The sequence below is a fragment of the Ostrinia furnacalis genome, unplaced genomic scaffold (assembly GCF_004193835.3).
Source record: "Ostrinia furnacalis isolate ACB-3 unplaced genomic scaffold, ASM419383v2 OfSCF0195, whole genome shotgun sequence".
Lineage (NCBI taxonomy): Eukaryota > Metazoa > Arthropoda > Insecta > Lepidoptera > Crambidae > Ostrinia > Ostrinia furnacalis.
The window spans coordinates 547,254-566,198 of NW_021130434.1; the positions used below are offsets into that span (position 1 = coordinate 547,254).

The window sequence follows — 18,945 nt, forward strand, 5'->3', positions numbered from 1 at the left end:
TCATAGGGGTCACTGAAGAATTAGGGATTGATACTGAAAACGGGCATGAAACATTTATATTACAAATTAACGGTCAAAATTCAATTCAAATCTCCATTCCATCCTATTAAAACGCGATCTAATTTACAGACAGCGCCATCTCTCGGTAGATGTTTGCATATCTCGTGTGTATATTAAATTGCACCTTACCCCATGTAAATAACGTTTGTTTTTGTTTGCAGTTTATTCGACGAGATCAGCGAACACCTCTCGTTCTGTCAGAAAGCGGCGCAATGTACTTCCAATAGAGAAATCACCTTGAACGAGCTCAAATCGTAAGTGCAAGACATTAGTCTTACCCCAAAAAACCCCAAGCGGTCGCAAAAGATCGCTAGCGAATTGATAAAGTTTAAGCGTCAACCACACCAACTCGTGCAGATTGCCATCGCCGGCGTGACATTAGGCCAATGACAGGTCGTGGGACCCATGACAGTCCGCGCGACCTGTCATTGGCCTACTATGATCTGCCCGCGTTGGTGTGGTTTAAGCGTAAATAGCTTTAATATGAGTTCAAGAAGACGTGCCGCTAAAGTTCGACTTTATAACTCGACAAGATTATATCGTGGCAAGCATCCTACGTAGCCTGGCAGATTATTACAGCTATTACAAGTAAAATTCCAAGATATCCCAGTATGATGTGTTATCGTTCTTACAGGGCAGTATCGTCTATCTGTATCTTCTTTAGGCTCTCGATTACTGACAACGCCACTCTTGTAGCGGAGTTTTGGACTGACAATGTATAGGTATATTGTCGAAATGTTGTTAGAGTTGGGAAACGGATCAATGACGGATATAAAAGAACGAAGGGGTAGGCAGAACTATTGGATCCGTGTTATGTGTTTGTAAAAACACGATTTATATTATAAAATTAAGCAGCGCTTAGTTCGTTCTTTCTGCGCTCTTTTCTTCTTCTTTTATTTTGGCAACGACTTGTAGAAAAACATGATTTTGCGTTCTCTTTGCAGGTATATAACAGGGGACAGTAACATCCCCCTCGCCCTGATAGGGGGTGCCGGCTGCGGGAAGGCCACGCTGGTGGCCCGGGCCGTCAGCCTCGCGCCGCAGTGCCAGCAGGATCTGGCCGTCATTGTCAGGTAAATCTAATCAAAAAGATTTTTTCAGTTTTGACCATTATTTTAGCACTTATTGGCAGGTTGGCTAAGTAAGAAAAATCTCCAGTAAATCATCATCATAACCTCATCAACCTAGTGTTTATTACAGAAGTACGAACGCGATCCTCTCTAGTCAGGTAGGCTTTTTGGCCAAGGTAGCCTTTCGAAGTAGCTTGGGGTCATTGGACAAAATTCTACGTGCTCGGAGACCGGGCTTTATACAATTGCAACTTGCAGTGGTAGGGAGAGAGATTGGATTAGTTAGTAGGGAGCAATATAACATGGGACAGCAACATACCCCTCACCCTCATAGGCGGCGCCGGCTGCTGGAAGACCACGCTGGTAGCCCGGGCCGTCAGCCTTGCACCGCAGTGCCAGCAGGATCTGGCGGTTATTGTCAGGTACTCAACATCATCAGGGTATTTAGTCAAATTTACGGAAGCACGACCGTCTTTTGACAGTGGGAAATGGAGCACGACGCCACACGCCAAAAAAAATTTTCCTAAATAACAAAATTAATAAAATCCCAATAAATTAAAAATGTTTTTCTTCGGCACTGATAGTAGGATAGAATGATTTGTTGAGAACTTGAGACTGCAAACACTGCAAATGACAAAACCTTAGGCGATTTTAGGATTGGTGTGGTGAACCTGGCCGTAAAAAACTGTTTCTGTTTTTTTGTTTTATTTTCGATTCGATATTGTTTTCTCATAGCGTTTTGGGCTTTTCATAAAATTAAAATGTTTCTTTACAACCAAATCATAAATAAAATTCTGGCCTTCTGTCAACGAAATATTATTATCTTCGTCTTTCATTAATGGTTCTGATTAATTAAGGTTTCAGTGATCTATGTGTTAATGGTAGAATTTGAACGTGATATTTAATTTTGTTACAGGTTCGTAGGGCTGACTCCGCAGTCCAGCAGCTCGCACCAGCTGCTGAAGTCGATAGTGGACCAATGCTACGTGCTGTACACCGGCTCCGTCTACAGGGGACGCAATGTAAGTTCACAGTCTTCATGGTATTTACTGCATGCAACACTCCCATAAGCAATTTAGACAATGGTATGCGGATTATTTTATTTATTATTTATTTATTTATTATTCATTATTGAGCAATTACATATTTGATCCAAATAGCGTCCTAAATCCTCTTTAGGTTTGTCTAGACGCTATTGTTCTCTATACAAATAAAAACAAACGTTTTAGTATAAGCATTCATAACACTTTCAAATATTATACAAAACATTATTTTAGCGAGTGCGCACTACGATCACAGACTACGATGACGAAAGACTCGACGTTCGATCGCGATCGCAGACCGGTTGGGTACGCATTCTGCCTGGGGTTCGATTTATTGATGTAAAGATGTACTTAACACCTTTGCTGCGGCAGTAACTTTCTAATACTTTCCATTCCTTCGGTACAAGGTCAGTAAACCTGGTATTAAAACTTACATTGTGGCGGCACAAGGCTTAAAGACCTTGTAATATTTAAGATATATTAATTTTATTTTTGGCTTCATATCAATAGATATTGTGTTTTTTCTCTTTGAATATTAACAATAATGCATTTATTGACATACACCTGAAGGCGTCCGTGAATAACTTGTTTAGTTTAAAAATTATAGCTATATTCAAAATACAAGGCTTATGCACCCTGTGCCGCACTGAAGTAGAGAAGTCTGGTGGGTATTCTAGGGATGTGAAATACAAATATCGATAGTTTAAATTAAGTTTTAATAAAAATTTAAAAAAGTAACAAACAAAGATGTTTTAATAATTTAGTCTAAATATTTTACAAATAAGACATACGTGCATAAATACTTAAATAAGCTATATTTAAAGAAAACATATTATTTAATAACATTTAGTTACAACTTCAAATGTTTGTCACGAAAAACATTATTTAAATTAGCAATAAATCGTGTAGCAAATTAAATTATAATCAATTTGCAGTTTTGATTTTGTTTGTTTCTCTTGACGCCATGTCGACATGTGCGTTTCTTACGAATGCGAGGCAACACTGGCTGCACGAAGCTAGCGTGGGGTGCGGTACCAGGTGCGCAGGGTACAAGGTGCTTCGACCTGGTTTCGCATTGTAAAGACATTTTATTACTTCCGTGCGGTACCAGGTCTAAAAACCTGGTATTAAGGTAGGTACATCATTGGATTCTATTTTAAGAATACATCATAGATATATATTCATCACTTTCCTACACCGGACCCAATTGAAGTTATGCCTTTCGCACGACAAGGAAGACTATAATTTTCTTAGCCGCACGGTAAGCGAGACGTACACAAGGTCTATAGACCTGGTTTCGCACTCAACGTGTTAAATGGTGTATCTGTTACGGTTAATGTGATAAATTGAAAATTATTAATAATAACCGGTTATTATGAATAATTCCCGACAGTCGCGGTGAAAGTGATAAATTAATCACATTTAACAGTGATTATTTAATAATTCAACCTTAGTACTAACAAATTTCATAAAAGAGAACAACATCTTGTGTACGTGTTCGTGTACAGCCAAACTTTTGAACGTTTTGATATCATATATTAATATAATTTGGCATAATGAGTTTGGAATGTTTCTTGCATACTATTACTTTTCCATGATGCCTATAACATAATGTTTTGATTTAAAGTGAAAAATAGGTTAAGGTGCGGCGGGGGGGGGCCCTTGGGGCCACCCCTAAGCCGCCTATTTAGTTTTATACACACATAAATGACCTCATATTAATCACATTTACCAAATCATGCGGTAATTATTCATAATAACCGGCGATTATTCATAATTTTCACATTTATCAGTTTGACCGTAACATATCTATAGTTTCTTAAGCAGCGGTTTTTAGTCTGTTATTGTTTCACTGTATGTTTTCCGAATAAAAAAAAGCTTTGGCTGTTTTTCCCTGTGTTTAGGTACTATGTTTATTGTCCGGTAGCTCAAGAGTTGACCAACGTGAATATAATTTATACTTACAATAAACCACGCCTACCTACGCCTTCACTCGATATTGTGACATCGAGATGACATAAACCAATACCAAGACGCACTTATTGAGACAACTTTTTGGGATCAAATAATAAGTCAATATGGATGACAATCGCAGTACATATTTACAACTCCTTTAGACTATTACGGGCGGGTAAAAATCTCGTCACCGCGATGCAGGTTGTACGTAAGAACAGGGCAGCGCCATCTAGTGATAACCCATACTTAAATAAAATTACTTTTACAATTATGCAATATGTTTTATAAGTTTTTATATTGGTGGCAGGACGCTCAATCGCTGGGCGGCGCCCTGCGTCGCGCGCTAGCTGGTCTAGGGCGGGCGCGGCCGGTGCTTCTAGCTGTAGTTGGTGCAGACGCCCTGCGCGGTGCCCGATGGCTGCCCGAGCGGCTGCCTGATAACGTCAAGATGATCGTCACCGTCACCGAAGGTACACATTCATGTTTCAGGCTTCGATCTTCCTTTCAACCAGTAGCGGCGTAAGGGGGGGGCGGTGGGGGCGGTCCGCCCCGGGTGCCAAGCATCAGGGGGTGACACAAGTCGCGCAGATTGGTACTCACTGGCGCATCTGCATGGCAAGTCTGCGGTCTGTATCATGATACGGGGGAGGGTGCGATTGTCTTTCAATCTTCGAATCGGTAGGTAAAACCCCAAAATCCTGGGGGGTACCAGGGGGTGCCTTCGGACTTATGACAAGGGGGAGGGGGGTGATTGCCCCGGGTGCCAACCCATGCTACGCCGCCACTACTTTCAACCACCTTATGATGTACACTTCTAGATGAAGTCCAGGTGCAAACAAAATGGTTCTCTCTTGGAAGATTGGAGTCGACCGAATAAGTCTTGACATCGATATCACTTTTCACTTTCTGGAAAAAAGTATTATTATTATTAGGGGCCGTCCATAAATTACGTCATCGATTTTTTCAGATTTTAGACCCCCCCCCCTACAATCATCCTATCGTCATTTCTTAATGACCCCCCCCCCCTATATCCCTGAATGAGTGCTTTTGAGTGTTTTTGTCCCGATGTAGACTTCCACCACTCAATAGCCTCTTGTTTGCAGAGGGCGGTTAGTAGCGTGGTGGCTCGTTGTTTGGTAATGCCACAGAACGGTTCTACGCCGATTTGAGGGTTATCGGCTCCATCTCTGGCGAGTTCATCTGCTACTTCGTTTCCTTCTATATTCGAATGTCCTGGTACCCATGTAAGCGTTACTTTGTTGGTATTTCCCAGTGCATTCAGTGTCTCGGTGCATGTTTGCACCAATTTTGACGTGTATTCGAAGGATGTTAAGGCCAGCAGTGCTGCTTGGCTGTCTGAGTTGATGTAGATGTGTTGATCCTGGAGCTTCCTTTCCAAGTTTATCTCTGCACATTTGTTTATGGCAAAGACCTCGGCTTGGAAGATTGAGGCTTCCGTCCCCATGTTTAGGCTAACTTTGAGCTTAGGCCTCTCTCCGTAGATCCCGCAACCTACATTATTTTCCTTTTTGGATCCGTCCGTGTACCAGACGTGACTACCTTCCTTAAATGACATTTGGCCTTCTAGCCATTTGTCTCTAGGAGGTATGTTTACGGAATATAGTTTGGTGAAGTTACATTCCGTATGCATGTCGTCACTGGGCATGCACAGAAGTTTGTTTTCAAGTACTGATTCCTTGAGTCTTATCAGATTTTGAGAAGCCCATCTGACTTTCGTGCGGGTGCAGATTCTATATGTGCTCTGCTTGGCTTCTTTTTGCACATGCATATGCAGTGGTATAAGATCCAGCAGAGCATTTAATGCAGCCCCTGGTGTCGTTGATAGTGCTCCGGTTGGTTGGTGGAAAAAAGTAACCTAGCGCTGAAAATCGAGTTAATTTTTAATTTGCAGTATTGCGTGTAGTCAGTAGCTTTGAGCGTATTTAGTTACTGTGCCTATTTTCCAGTGACCGACTTCACTTTATTTGTTAAACTTTGACAAATTCATAGTGCGTCAGCCCTTCATCGATCAGACGAGGAACGTATTCTATCTTGACGCCATTTTAGTAAAAAAGATTTAGAGGTCTAAAGAGTCCACAATGTGGACCAACGACCTCATAAAGGTAGCGGGAGACGCTGGGTGCTCGCCGCTGCCAATCGGTCATTGTGGAAGTCATTATTATTGGGGTAGGCCTATGTTCAGCAGTGGACGTCCTATGACTGAAATGATGATGATGATTATATTTTGTGCCATCACATAAAGCTGTATCATCTTTCAGAGACCGACGAGCCTTCCAGCTCGGCGATCATGGCGGTGCTATCCTCAGACGAGGGTCCGAAGGTGGTCCGAGCGCCGCCGGTCGGCGCGGAAGAAGCGAAGGCAGTGCTCACCGCCTGTGCTGCCACCTACAGCAAAACGGGAGCTGCTTCGCCACCAGAGGCCGCTGTTAAAGCCGTGCAGAAGTGCACCTTACCGCTGTACGCTAAGGTTGGTTTTTGGTTACCATGGTATTCTAAGTTAGTACCAGTTAGTGCTCACCCGTGCTGCCACCTACAGCAAAACGGGCGCTGCTTCGCCGCCAGAGGCCGCTGTTAAAGCCGTGCAGAAGTGCACCTTACCGCTGTATGCTACGGTTGGTTTTTGATTACCGTCATAAGATGCTATTAAGGTTCATTTTTGTAAATTCACCTATAGCAAGACAGGTGCGGCCTCGCCGCCTCGCCGCCAGAGGCTGTGCAGAAATGCACCTTACCGCTATATGCTAAGGTTGGTTTTTGCTTGCTGTATAAATTACGTAGCAATACGGGCGCTGCTTCACCGCCAGCCAGAGGCCGCTGTTAAAGCCGTGCAGAAGTGCACCTTACAGCTGTACGCTAAGGTTGGTTTTCGCTTACTGCTCAAATTCGAGGCTATTACAGCAAAACGGGTGCAGCTTCGCCGCCAGAGGCCGCTGTTAAAGCTGTGCAGAAGTGCACCTTACCGCTGTACGCTAAGGTTGGTTTTTAGTTACCTTTGTATGCAAAAGCAGTGCTCATCGCCTGTGCTGCCACCTACAGCAAAACGGGCGCTGTAAGGTTGGTTTTTGGTTAAGGGTGTATGCTAAGGCAGTGCTCACCGCCTGTGCTGCCACCTACAGCAAGACGGGCGCTGCTTCGCCGCCAGAGGCCGCTGTTAAAGCTGTGCAGAAGTGCACCTTACCGCTGTACGCTAAGGTTGGTTTTTGGTTACCTTTGTATGCTAAGTTAACCTTTATATTATGCTAAAGCAATGTTTCACCGCCTGTGCTGCCACCTACAGCAAGACTGGCGCAGCTTCGCCGCCAGAGGCCGCTGTTAAGGCTGTGCAGAAGTGCACCTTACCGCTGTACGCTAAGGTTGGTTTTTGGTTACCTTTGTACCTATGCTAAGGTAGTGCTCACCACCTGTGCTGCCACCTACAGCAAGACGGGCGCTGCTTCGCCGCCAGAGGCCGCTGTTAAGGCCGTGCAGAAGTGCACCTTACCGCTGTATGCTAAGTGTGCCATCTTCGTCGGGATCATCTTCTTCGTCCGGTTCGTCGTCGAGGTCAGTATTGTGCATACCGGCACACTAAGGTTGGTTTTTGCTTGCTGTTTAAATGACGAAGAAAGAGCGCTGCGTCTCCGTTAGAGGCTGCTGTCAAGGCTGTGCAAAAGTGCACCTTGTATATTCGTGTTCTAAGCTTGCCTTTGGTTACTGTTTAAATTATCTGCTACGTACAGCAAGATGGATTCACCTCGCCGCCAATGGCCACTGTCAAGGTTATGCAAAAGTGTACATACTTTAACACTATATCCTAAGGTTGGATTTTGATATTAAAGTTCCTTGTTTTTTATTATGATCATCTTTTGCCCACAGATCCTAGCATGGCAGATATCCCTATCAGCAGAGACCTTCACCGAGCAATCAGAACCAGAGACCACTCCAGAACTGGTCATCTGCGAGGACCTGGAAGGCCAGCTCATCCAGATCCTGGTGACGACTGAGGCGGCCTTAGGAGCAGAAAGGGTTAAGAACTGCCTGGCGCTGTTAACAGCTTCGAGGAGAGGGCTGGATGATACGGAGATCCTGGATATGTTGGCCCATGATGAGCTGTTCAGGAGTGAGGAGACTTACTGTGAGTGTTTGGACAGCCTTACGTTTTATTGTGTCTTACGCCCGTATTCGTAAACGATACTTTTGCTTAAGTGAAGCAGCAAATCGAACGCACAGCGTTGAATGGAGCTCTGTGATTGGTTCGTGTGTCACCCTGTGCGTCCACGCGCGCTGTGAGACCTCATAGTAATGTTTGAGTATAATATGCATATTACAGCGGCAAGCAGTGTAAGACCTACAAAATGGAAAGATGACCTCATAAAGATTGCTATCTTTATGAGGTCATCATATGCTGCTCCTTCCTGCTGGAAGGAGTGACTGTAATGATGATGATGATGAAAATTAAAATTAAAACTGGAGTGAAGTCGATTCTTAGTTTTGTAATGTGGGGACCGGGAGTTGACAATGAAAGAGTCTATACTGTGCGATGCTAGTATATTTGAGTGAGTCAGTTTACGCAGCAACGTCAAATATATAGGTTTGGCGCGTACACATACTACACCTCCCCCCTTTTTAAAAGAAAAAAAATTGGTTTACAATATTTTTTCAAATATTAAATTTAGTTACAACAGTTCAAAACAAAACATCAAAATACATTAAAATCCGAGAAAAACTCTATTTCAAATGATCATAATTTTCATTACAAATCATAATTGTAAAAAGTAATTGAACATAAAAAAAAACCAAAAGTTTACAGACCACAAAATATTTTTTTTTGTTTTTAAATTCATATTTTTAGAGAAAAAGAAATACATAAATGAGTTGACTAATTTAGAAAATTCCACATAAACTGATATTTAAATAGGATATTTTTTTTTGACTANAAATAATAAAAATAGATACTTTTTGAAAAAAATCTGCTTAAAAATTCGTATTTTTTTGGTTATTTGATAATCTCCAAAAAATGCCCCTATAACAGGTGGTTTTTATTACTTTTTATTATTCTCTATCGTATTAATTTTGTAAAACCAAAAATCGCATGTCTCTATCCCTATCACAACATTTGCTATGATCCTTTGAACAAAGGCCTGGCACCACATTTTTCTCCGCTTCAGGTAGAGACAATTTTAATTGTAACTAAAATGCTTATTTTACTTCGAAATCTTTTGTTTTTATTTGAAATCTAACTTGTCTTTATCCGTTGAACAATCTTTATTAAGATAATCATACATTATAAATACGCAGCTTTACTGAACCTACATTTGACTGGTTATTGTTGAATCAACGTTTTCCAAGTGGCAATTTTCCATCGTCAGTGGGTAGCGGTTCAGGCGACTGATTGGTGCAATGGTGTCATGGAGCACCTGGTTTTGTCACCCTTCAACGGCCAAGTCACACAACATTAACTATAATAATAAAGAAATCGCAGTAAGGAACCATAGACTTGGCACGACTTTGTCTAGATTTCATTACTTTTTAGAGATAAACNTAAAACCAAAAATTGCATGTCTCTATCCCAATCACAACATTTGCTATGATAGTTTGAACAAAGGCTATATTTAGTAAATAACAGGCGATATTTAGTATCGCCTGTTATTTAGCATTATTACTGTTTTTATTTTATCAGGATATACAGCTTAGTTTAAAAGTTATTACGTTTTCTTTACAATAAGTAATTGGAAGAAAAAAAATTCTATAAAAATTTTTAAAAAAATCTCAAAAAATTTTTGACCACTTTTTTGTCGATAAAAATAGGTCTAGTTTCATCTATTTTCATATGTACACTTTAACGTGACTCACACTGTATACGAAAGCCGAAACACGTGACACGTATTGCAATCTTTAGAATCAGTATAAAAAAATGATACGTTGAAAACTCACGAAGTTCCAAGCTTTTTTGTTGTCCCATTTATCCGCACGCGAGTGTATATAACATCGTACAGCGTGCTGCACTTTCGTTGTAGACAACGCAATGTTTGAAAATTATAAATAACTTGAAAAAATCGAACTGCCTAAGGCGGGAATTGAACCCACGACCTTCCGCTTGCCGGGCGACTGCTCTTCCAACTGAGCTACTTAGACACTGGATGAACCCGTCGAAATTTTCAAGTGTAATACGCTGTTACAGCCAGCGTTTGTTTCATCAATGTTAAGTATACCTACCCTATGTAACTAATAACTATGTAAAAGAGCTGTTTCATCTTAACTGACAGTTAAATATTTGCAACAATATTTCTGTTAGATGTAGGGTAGGTATACTTAACATTGATGAAACAAACGCTNTAGTATATTTGAGTGAGTCAGTTTACGCAGCAACGTCAAATATATAGGTTTGGCGCGTACACATACTACAGTTTAGAGACTGGTTCTATTTACCTTTAGCCATTAATCCAGTAGTTTTTATATTCCCATTAGGACTTACTTGACTTATCTGGTACAACGCGATCACATATAGAAATTAATGTTAATAAAACGAGCCAAGGCATTTGTCTATATACCGATCAGATGCTGGTCTTTTCCTTGCTGAAGAAACCCTCGTTTCGACCACAGATCTCCTAACTTGTTCAGGTTTTCTTCTTCTTTGAAGGATAACTAACTTGTTCTCATTCTATCATATCTTCATCTTCCCCAGTACCCTGGGCACCAGCGTCCCTATTCTGGCCGCAACTAGCCGCACTACTGTCCCCCTGGCTTCGGTGGGACGCCCGAGGCGCGGCGCGGTGGCGGGATGCCGCGCTGGCGGGTGCGGCGCGGGACAGATACTTGGCGGACTGCGAACATGACGTTAGGAGGACGCTGATAGAGTACTACGAGGTGAGGAGACTAATAGCCCTAGGAGAATTATCCTAGACCCTATTCTATCACTGCCTACGGGATGATGTTAGTGGGACGCTGATAGAGTAAGGAAAACTTATTTCCTGGACACTAGCATCACTGTTCCACTAGCAGAGGTATTCTTCTGTCTTCTTGGAGTTTAGACAGAGAAGAATAGCTTGCAGAGATTGCTGTTTTTCTAGCAGTACTTAATTGAATCCGTTGTGGGAATATACTTGGCGGACTGCGAACATGATGTTAGAAGGACGCTGATAGAGTACTACGAGGTGAGGAGTGACTTAGTGACATAGAGAGAGGTTATCTACTGTCTTCAGCTCGTTGTGGCGTGAGAAGAGTAGCTAGCGGAGGCTCTGAGGCAGCTTCTGGCAACAATTGAATCCACTGTGATACTGCTACTGATGCTGATAGAGTACTACGAGTATGAGGTGAGGGACCTCGTATCCTAGAGCCCTAGGACCTAGATATAAATGCGGTATTGCTCTGGCCAAAGGAGCTATGTCTCCTTAACGTGGAGATGAGAGTGTCTAAAGGAGACTACTGCTTTTCGTGGGCAGATACTTGACGGACTGCAAGCACGACGTTAGGAGGGCGCTGATAGAGTACTATGAGGTGAGGAGTCCCTGTATCCTAGATACTAGCATCACTGTTCCACTAGCAGAGGTATTCTTCTGTTTTCTTGTAGTTTAGACAGAGAAAAATTGCTTGCGGAGACTTCTGCTTTTCTGGCAGCAATTGAATCCGTTGTGAACAGATTACTTAGCTGACAGCGAGCATGATGTTAGGAGGACGCTGATAGAGTACTATGAGGTGAGGAGTCCCTGTATCCTAGACACTAGCATCACTGTTCCACTAGCAAAGGTATTCTTCTGTCATCTTGGCGTTTAGACAGAGAAGAATAGCTTGCGAAGACTCCTACTTTTCTGGTAGCTATTCTTGACCTACTATTTAATCAATTGTCTTATGAAGTTCCAAGTTTCCTTCGGAAAACCAATAAATTTATTTTTAATTTTATTCTTTCAGGGCGCCTGGTTCACGGAAAACGACCCTAAAATGGCTGGAAGACTGATATCACAAGAAAACAAATTTTCAGAAGAATAGTACGTATCCACTTCATCGATCCCCAATTTAATCAGTTATTTCGACAACACCATACTAAAATCGTTACTTCTCTTCTAGCTACAACACTAGAAAACTAGACGAGCTGCCATTCCAACACTACCATCTCTACAAAGATGAGCCAGAAACGTTCGCGAATCAGCCCTACTTCACCCAATTAGAATGGGTTCACGACAAACTCGCAGCCACCGATTGCGGGCACTTTTTAGAAGACCTGGAACTAGTTCACATAGACCCACTCCCAGAACACATTGAGATACTGAAAGAAGTCTTCGAAGTCAACTCTTACGCTCTAGATTACGACCACAGACAAATCTACGGCGTTTTAAGTATGACTTTAGAAAAAAGACAAAGAGATGGTGCGTCAGTGAAGAGTGAAATAGTCCAGGAGTGGCTGAAGGTGATCAAGAACCCTCCAGTGCCAACGTTCTTCCCTATAAATGAGAACTTCTACAAGATATGTGAGGGCAAGGATAAGAGGGACTTGTCAGCTGTGGAAGGGTTTGACAGCAAGACGTTTGATCTGATCGTGAGGTTCGACCAGAGGGAAAAGTTTGTGGCGACGGTTTCGACGGAGAGGGAGGAGATTTGCGTCTGGGACGTCACGACGTGAGTATTAATGGTTTATCTGTACACAGGGCACAAAATCTCCTCAACATGATGCGCTAATTGCAATCTACGTAATGCCAGGCCTGTTCATCTCCGCGAGTTTACATCGAAAACAAAACACGCACGATGGCCCACCTACAGGATACTCGACAAGGCCTCACATACGAGCGAACATTGACTCACGCACGCGTATTCTTGTGTATGATGGAAGAAGATAAAGAAAATGGTGTACTAAATACTGTGCAGTATTTAACTGCCTAAATAATAATAAAAACACAGAATGTACTTTTTTAAGTTGCCTCAAGACACTGAGAGGTAAATAAGTAGTTAATATTATTCATGATAATTCATGCTAAATCCATTGAAGTAATATTACTACGTATAGAACAGACATCGCGAACAAAAATGTACAGTGCGGGGTGCGGGGCGGGAATTTGACGGACAGCTGTCAGTCAAATCCATGACTATAAAGTTTCATAATTTATGGCGATAAAATCTGCACCAGAAAATGTCGTACTTCATTGATAGGATTGCACGAATAGTGACGTTCCTGCGGTCGCCTCATCATAGACATTGTGAAACGATTGTGAAAATAAAGAAATCGGCTAAATTGTGTTAAATTTTCATGGTGCTCAATAGCAAAAAGGTTCAGCTACTTACATTATATTGTGCGTTTCCTGTAATGTAATCTAAGCTCCCCTCCCTTAGTCTAAAATTAGCCCTCCCTAGACAAGTGACAAAACGTAGCAGTTACTTCACTCTGTGATGCGATTTTAAAATTACAACTGGCGATTCCGAATTCACAACTGAGGGGACTGAGGCTAATCGTGTTACTTGTGCTACAAGTGCGTATGGGCTTCATACTGATGCTTAAGCCATTAATTTTTTTTCCCGATTAAAATCTAATGTAATCGATAATCGCCTTGAGAATCGTTAACTGGTATTTTCTAATTCGATAAAAAAATTACCCATCTCTAGTTTAAAACTGTCATCCGACAGCGCACGAAATATTATGAGTTATAGATAATGATACCATTACAGAGGCGACACTTCGTTTACGTTTAGTTTCTGCCTATTGAATTGGATACTGTAAGGAAACATCGTCATCATCATTTTAGCTACTGGACGTCCACTGCTGAACAAAGGCCTCCTCTAATGATTTCCACATCGCCCAGTTGATAGTGGCCTGCACCCAGCGTCTTCCTGCTATCTTCAGTCAGTCCATCTTGAGATTTTAGAAAAATTCCCACTCGTCACGGTAGGAACAAAGCTAGGGATGACCCACGCCTTCACTCCAGAACCAATAAAATAACTGAAAGTCAGAAACTTTCAGTTATTTTATTGTCTCTATTGTTAACTATCTCAGTGGTTGAGTACACGTATAATAGCTGTGAGGTAGAAGTTACGGGATTTGTTTGTAACCAAATTCTATTATTAAAATTCTAAGGCTGAGTTGCACCATCTTACTTTAACTTTAACAAACGTCAAAATTCTGTCAAACTCCATACAAAAAGGACCGGTTACCGTTATAGTTACGGTCAAAGTTAGGTGGTGCAATTCAGCCTAAAACTAAGAAAGATTGAACAAAAAGAAACATTTAGTTTTAAACCTTAACCGTATGACAATAAAGTGCACAATGGTATTTCGTATTGCAACCTAAGCCCTGATTGTCTCTTATTGGTCGTAGTAAAAATATAGTAAAATGCGTAACCAATTAGAGACGCGGTGAGCACGTGACCGGAGCGATGCGCTTACGCTAAAATTTCTACAAAGTGGTCAGGCGGAAGAGTCCCCGATAGTACGTAGTGTTGTGCGAGCTGAATTCCACTGTATCGCGTCGTAGCAAGACTCGCATTTATTTACATCGTCTTGCGGAGTAATCCTTCTGTACCTGTACTATTACTTATTCTGTGCCCAATGCATCATGCAACGAAATGTTTTGCGTGAGACGTATTTCTAGTTCCTGGAGCGTTTAATTACGGTATTGCCAATGTAATTTCACAATATAATATTTCTCCATTAATTTGTCTCCTTATGTATAAAGCTTCACGTACTTCTTGGATCCACATAATGTCCTGTGTTAGAAAAAGGCCACATTGTGGCCACAAACTTCCCGAATATGAAAAAATCTATGTATGTACAGTCGACAGAGCATCAGACTATACATTAATGAAAGAAAGAAAGAAGAAAAAAGAAATGTTTATTCAATATCATCGACAATACACTATTTTAGCAGAAACTCACTTAATACAGCTGCACAATATGTCACAGTATTTATTCTTGATGTGCCATAGTCTGGAGCCAAAATCTCGTCACAGCTATTACTATCGGCCACAGTGTTTAACTATCCATTTCCGTTTTTGCTCTAGCTCTCATCAAATGGTGATTCTTTGCGATAGAACGAGATGACATGACCGGCAATGGGTAGTTGTCACTGTTGCCGATATAGTAATACATCAGTACCTCTAGTACGAAAAACTTTCGAGTTCGTTTCGTTTGCGTATTCAGTGTCATCGAAAAATTTTGTATGAAAAATTAAACAGCGCCCCCTATATTATAGCCGCCCTAGGGGGCGCTGTTTAATTTTTCATACAAAATTTTTCGATGACACTTTGAATACGCAAACGAAACGAACTCGAAAGTTTTTCGTACTAGAGGTACTGAAAGCCTTGGGGTACAAGTTTTTCAAATTGAACCCTAAGGCGATTATCACACTGCGCCGCGCTCCACCGCGGTCCACGTGATTTCATATAAAAAATCCCGCGCGCAGACGCGTTGTCACTGTCAGTGTGTTGTGCCGCGCGTGTTTTCTATACAAACTGAGGTACCTACTTGCATACAATGATTAAATCTGTCGTCCCGCGTACCGCGGCGGAGCGCGGTGCAGTGTGATAATCGCCTAACGTTGTCGACGGTAGGTGCAAGATGGTGCGCAAGCTGACAGGGGTGACGCACCCCATCAACCTGGTGCCGGTGGACGAGCACCGCTGCGTGGTGCTGTGTCGCCGCGAGCTGCGCGTCTACGACCTCGACCAGGTGATGTTATTGTAAAATAAAATGGAGGTAACTTTATTTCGAATGTAGACTTTTTAGATCCAAAAACAAACGAAAAGAATCGGAATAAATAAAAGCTTTTCTTTTGAGAAGTACCTCAATGTCTTAAGCTCGAAAGAAATGATGAGATCCTTCAAAGTGGAACTCATGGAATCCTAAATGGTCTCATGAGACCGCGGTAACAATTAATTTCTGTTGTCTCGATTCGCTGGTACTTGAAGCCTGAACGTTGGTAATTCCTCTTCAATTTATAATTTAACAACTTTTACACTTTAATTTTACAACGTTGTACACAACAATCAATTTTAGCAAAGACGAAACTAAAAGTTGTTAAATTATAAACTGAAGAGGAATTACCTACGTAGTTTTGAAAGTCGTTGTAGCGAAACATGTTATTGCAAATGATTTAATGTCTGCTCCTATACGTTCTTATGCTTCTGAAGCTTTTCGTGACTAACTACTATTAGCACGTACGTTTATTACAACATCAAAATTTTTAAATGCAGGGCAAGTTCCTAGTGGCGCTGAAAGGCGTGATGAACCAGAAGATGCCGTTCTACGGGCTCCACGACTCCAAGCACCTGGTGGCGCTCTCCAGGAACCGAATGTATGTCAACCTGATGAACATTGAGACTGGTGAGTAAGAAATATCAACTTTGAACCGCATTATAAATTAAAATGACATCGTCTGCGCTTATTGTATGTCCAAACAAATATTTAAAATGCTTAGAATAAAACACTACATCATAATTCATTCCATCATATTTCTATTGATCAATGATTTTATATCGATTAAACAAAAGCATTTGATAATCATGTCATTACTTTTAGGTGACTGTGTGACCACGTTCAAAGCTGGTGAAGACAGGTTCCTAAATTCACTGCTCGTTTCGGGTGACGGAAGGTAAGCAAATGACATAATAACTTAATAATTTCAAAAATTATAGGAGTTTTGCAAGGGTCAGTTTTAAGACCTTTACTTTAATATCTAAAAATGTTTACTTTTAGGATATTGGTGTGTGGTGATGAGACACAGAAGCCTTTCCCACTGCTGGTGTGGTCATTGACGTCCAGAAAGCTTTTATACGACTTGAGGATACCACATCACGACTTTGTGACTTCAAAAGCCGCTATAACTTATGAAGGTAAGAATCGATTCAGAAGTCGGTCGTTTGGTGTAGGGGTTCGGAAACGGACTACTATGCCGAGAGGTCCCGGGTTCGATTCCCGGCCGAGCAGAAATTGAAATTATGAATTTTATTTCTGTGACGGGTCTGGGTGTTACTATGTATAATATGTATGTATTTACAAAAAAAAAAACTATTTAAGTATGTTTATATCCGTTGTCTAGTACCCATAGTACAAGCTTTGCTTAGTTTGGGACTAGAAGCGTAGTGTAAAATGTCCAAGGATATTTATTATTATTATTATTTATTTATAAAAGTATTATTTCAATTGCTAAAAACCAACCCTAAAAAATAATTCAATTAACTTTTATAATAGGCCCTTTTGAAAGGATTATATCTACTACTGTATATTTAAGCTATACCTACGCATCTCAAATATAACTTGCCTTACACTTCGAGACACTGACAAAATGTATTTGACTACCCTTTGGAAATTTTAAGATTCTCTCCACTCCTCCAGGTCCCTGCTTCTGCGTAGTGCGGAAGATGGGTTTTTTTTACGTATGCGATACGATATTTCACTCTTTCGAACTTTATAATTTTTTCCTGCTCCCCAGGATCTTGGAACTGAACTTTAAGATTTATCTTTCCCCCCAGGATCGTACGTGTGCGTAGTCTCCCGGGAGCTAGACGAGCCGAGCCCGAACTTCATAGTGGTGTACGACCTGCAGTCCGGGACACTATTCAAGAAGTGGAAGCCGGGCTGCGACACCGTGGCACTGGCCATAAGCTCGGTGGACGGATGCGTCGTGTCCGGGCTCGCGGACACCAGGATACTGGTGTGGGACTTGATCACTGGTATGTTTACTTCTAGTAGCTTGGTAGTAGTAGTTTTTTTTTTACTTTATTCTTTGGTTCAGAAGTATCCAATCTTTTTCATCTCGTACACATTTCCTTATTTTGACTTAGAATAGGCCTCCTGCCATAAGTGGATTGGTTTTTGATACGTTGAAACGGATGGAGCTGATGTAACGGAATTTTTTTATCCATTGGTCATTACTTTCTAATTTGAACTAATTCACGGAAAGAAAAAGTTGGTTTTTAGATTTTTTTAATCCATTTTATTTCTCACTAGGATTTCTTGAGGGACCTATCCCTGGGGCGCAATAAACCATTTTATATTACTTTTTAACTGGTTACTACAACTTCTGCCCACTTCGGGATCTAACTTGTGCGTGTACTGTCTGATGTCTTTGTCTAGGTGGGCTATCAAGCCAACTAACTTGTGTGACATTACTGTCTGATGTCTTACCTACAGTTTAGAAAGATCACTGACCCATAACACAAGCATACAAGTTGCTTACTTTGGGAGTAGCTGGCGCTGTGTGTAATTGTCCGAAGATTAATTTATTTGTCTCTGTTGCCTTTTATTCCTGACGTTTGTATGTCTATTAGAGTAGACGCACACCGTTGATTTTTAGTTGGCCGATTGTTGTGCTCGATTTTAATTTGTATAAAGAATCGGCCAAATCGAATCGGCGTAGTGTGCGCACTCCCATACTTGCCCATACTGATCAACTGCCCGACTACACTATCGGCCGACGAAAAATCAACGGTGTGCGCCTACTCTTAACGTCTTGCGGTGCTCCCAGGCAACTGCCGGCTGACGCTGCGCGGGCACGTGGCGGCGGCGTCGCTGCTGCGGCTGGCGCGCTCGGGCGGCGTGCTGCTGTCCGCCGACGACTCCGGCCGGGACCCGTCCGTGCGCCTGTGGGACCTGCACTCAGGTAACCAGGCGCCTACTGTTCTCACCATGATCCTTACACCTCCTTAAACATTTCTTTATTAAGTGATTCATTATCCTAATAGGTTCAAGTCCTCCCCCTTCATCCGCCTCAGGTAACGTCCAGCAACGACTCATGGTACCTGACTGCCAGACCTTTGTGGACTATTCATTATCTTAATTGGGGAATATTAGGATCCTTCCCCTCCATACCTACGTTTCTCGAATCTACACTCAGG

The 18,945-nt window shown here is 41.7% G+C and overlaps 1 protein-coding gene across 1 annotated transcript in view; it reads left to right on the top strand.

The window, feature by feature from the left end:
• The window catches only part of LOC114354924 (uncharacterized), a 58,309-nt gene that overhangs the window by 35,181 nt on the left and 4,183 nt on the right, over nt 1-18,945 (top strand). The window contains exons 10-24 of the mRNA XM_028307525.1: nt 222-314; nt 1,005-1,133; nt 2,047-2,152; nt 4,437-4,599; nt 6,409-6,617; nt 8,006-8,264; nt 10,815-10,996; nt 12,038-12,114; nt 12,194-12,742; nt 15,661-15,778; nt 16,303-16,432; nt 16,628-16,700; nt 16,805-16,941; nt 17,581-17,781; nt 18,576-18,710. Of these exons, the coding sequence (XP_028163326.1) occupies nt 222-314; nt 1,005-1,133; nt 2,047-2,152; nt 4,437-4,599; nt 6,409-6,617; nt 8,006-8,264; nt 10,815-10,996; nt 12,038-12,114; nt 12,194-12,742; nt 15,661-15,778; nt 16,303-16,432; nt 16,628-16,700; nt 16,805-16,941; nt 17,581-17,781; nt 18,576-18,710 (2,561 nt within the window). The remainder of the gene's footprint in view (nt 1-221; nt 315-1,004; nt 1,134-2,046; nt 2,153-4,436; nt 4,600-6,408; nt 6,618-8,005; nt 8,265-10,814; nt 10,997-12,037; nt 12,115-12,193; nt 12,743-15,660; nt 15,779-16,302; nt 16,433-16,627; nt 16,701-16,804; nt 16,942-17,580; nt 17,782-18,575; nt 18,711-18,945) is intronic.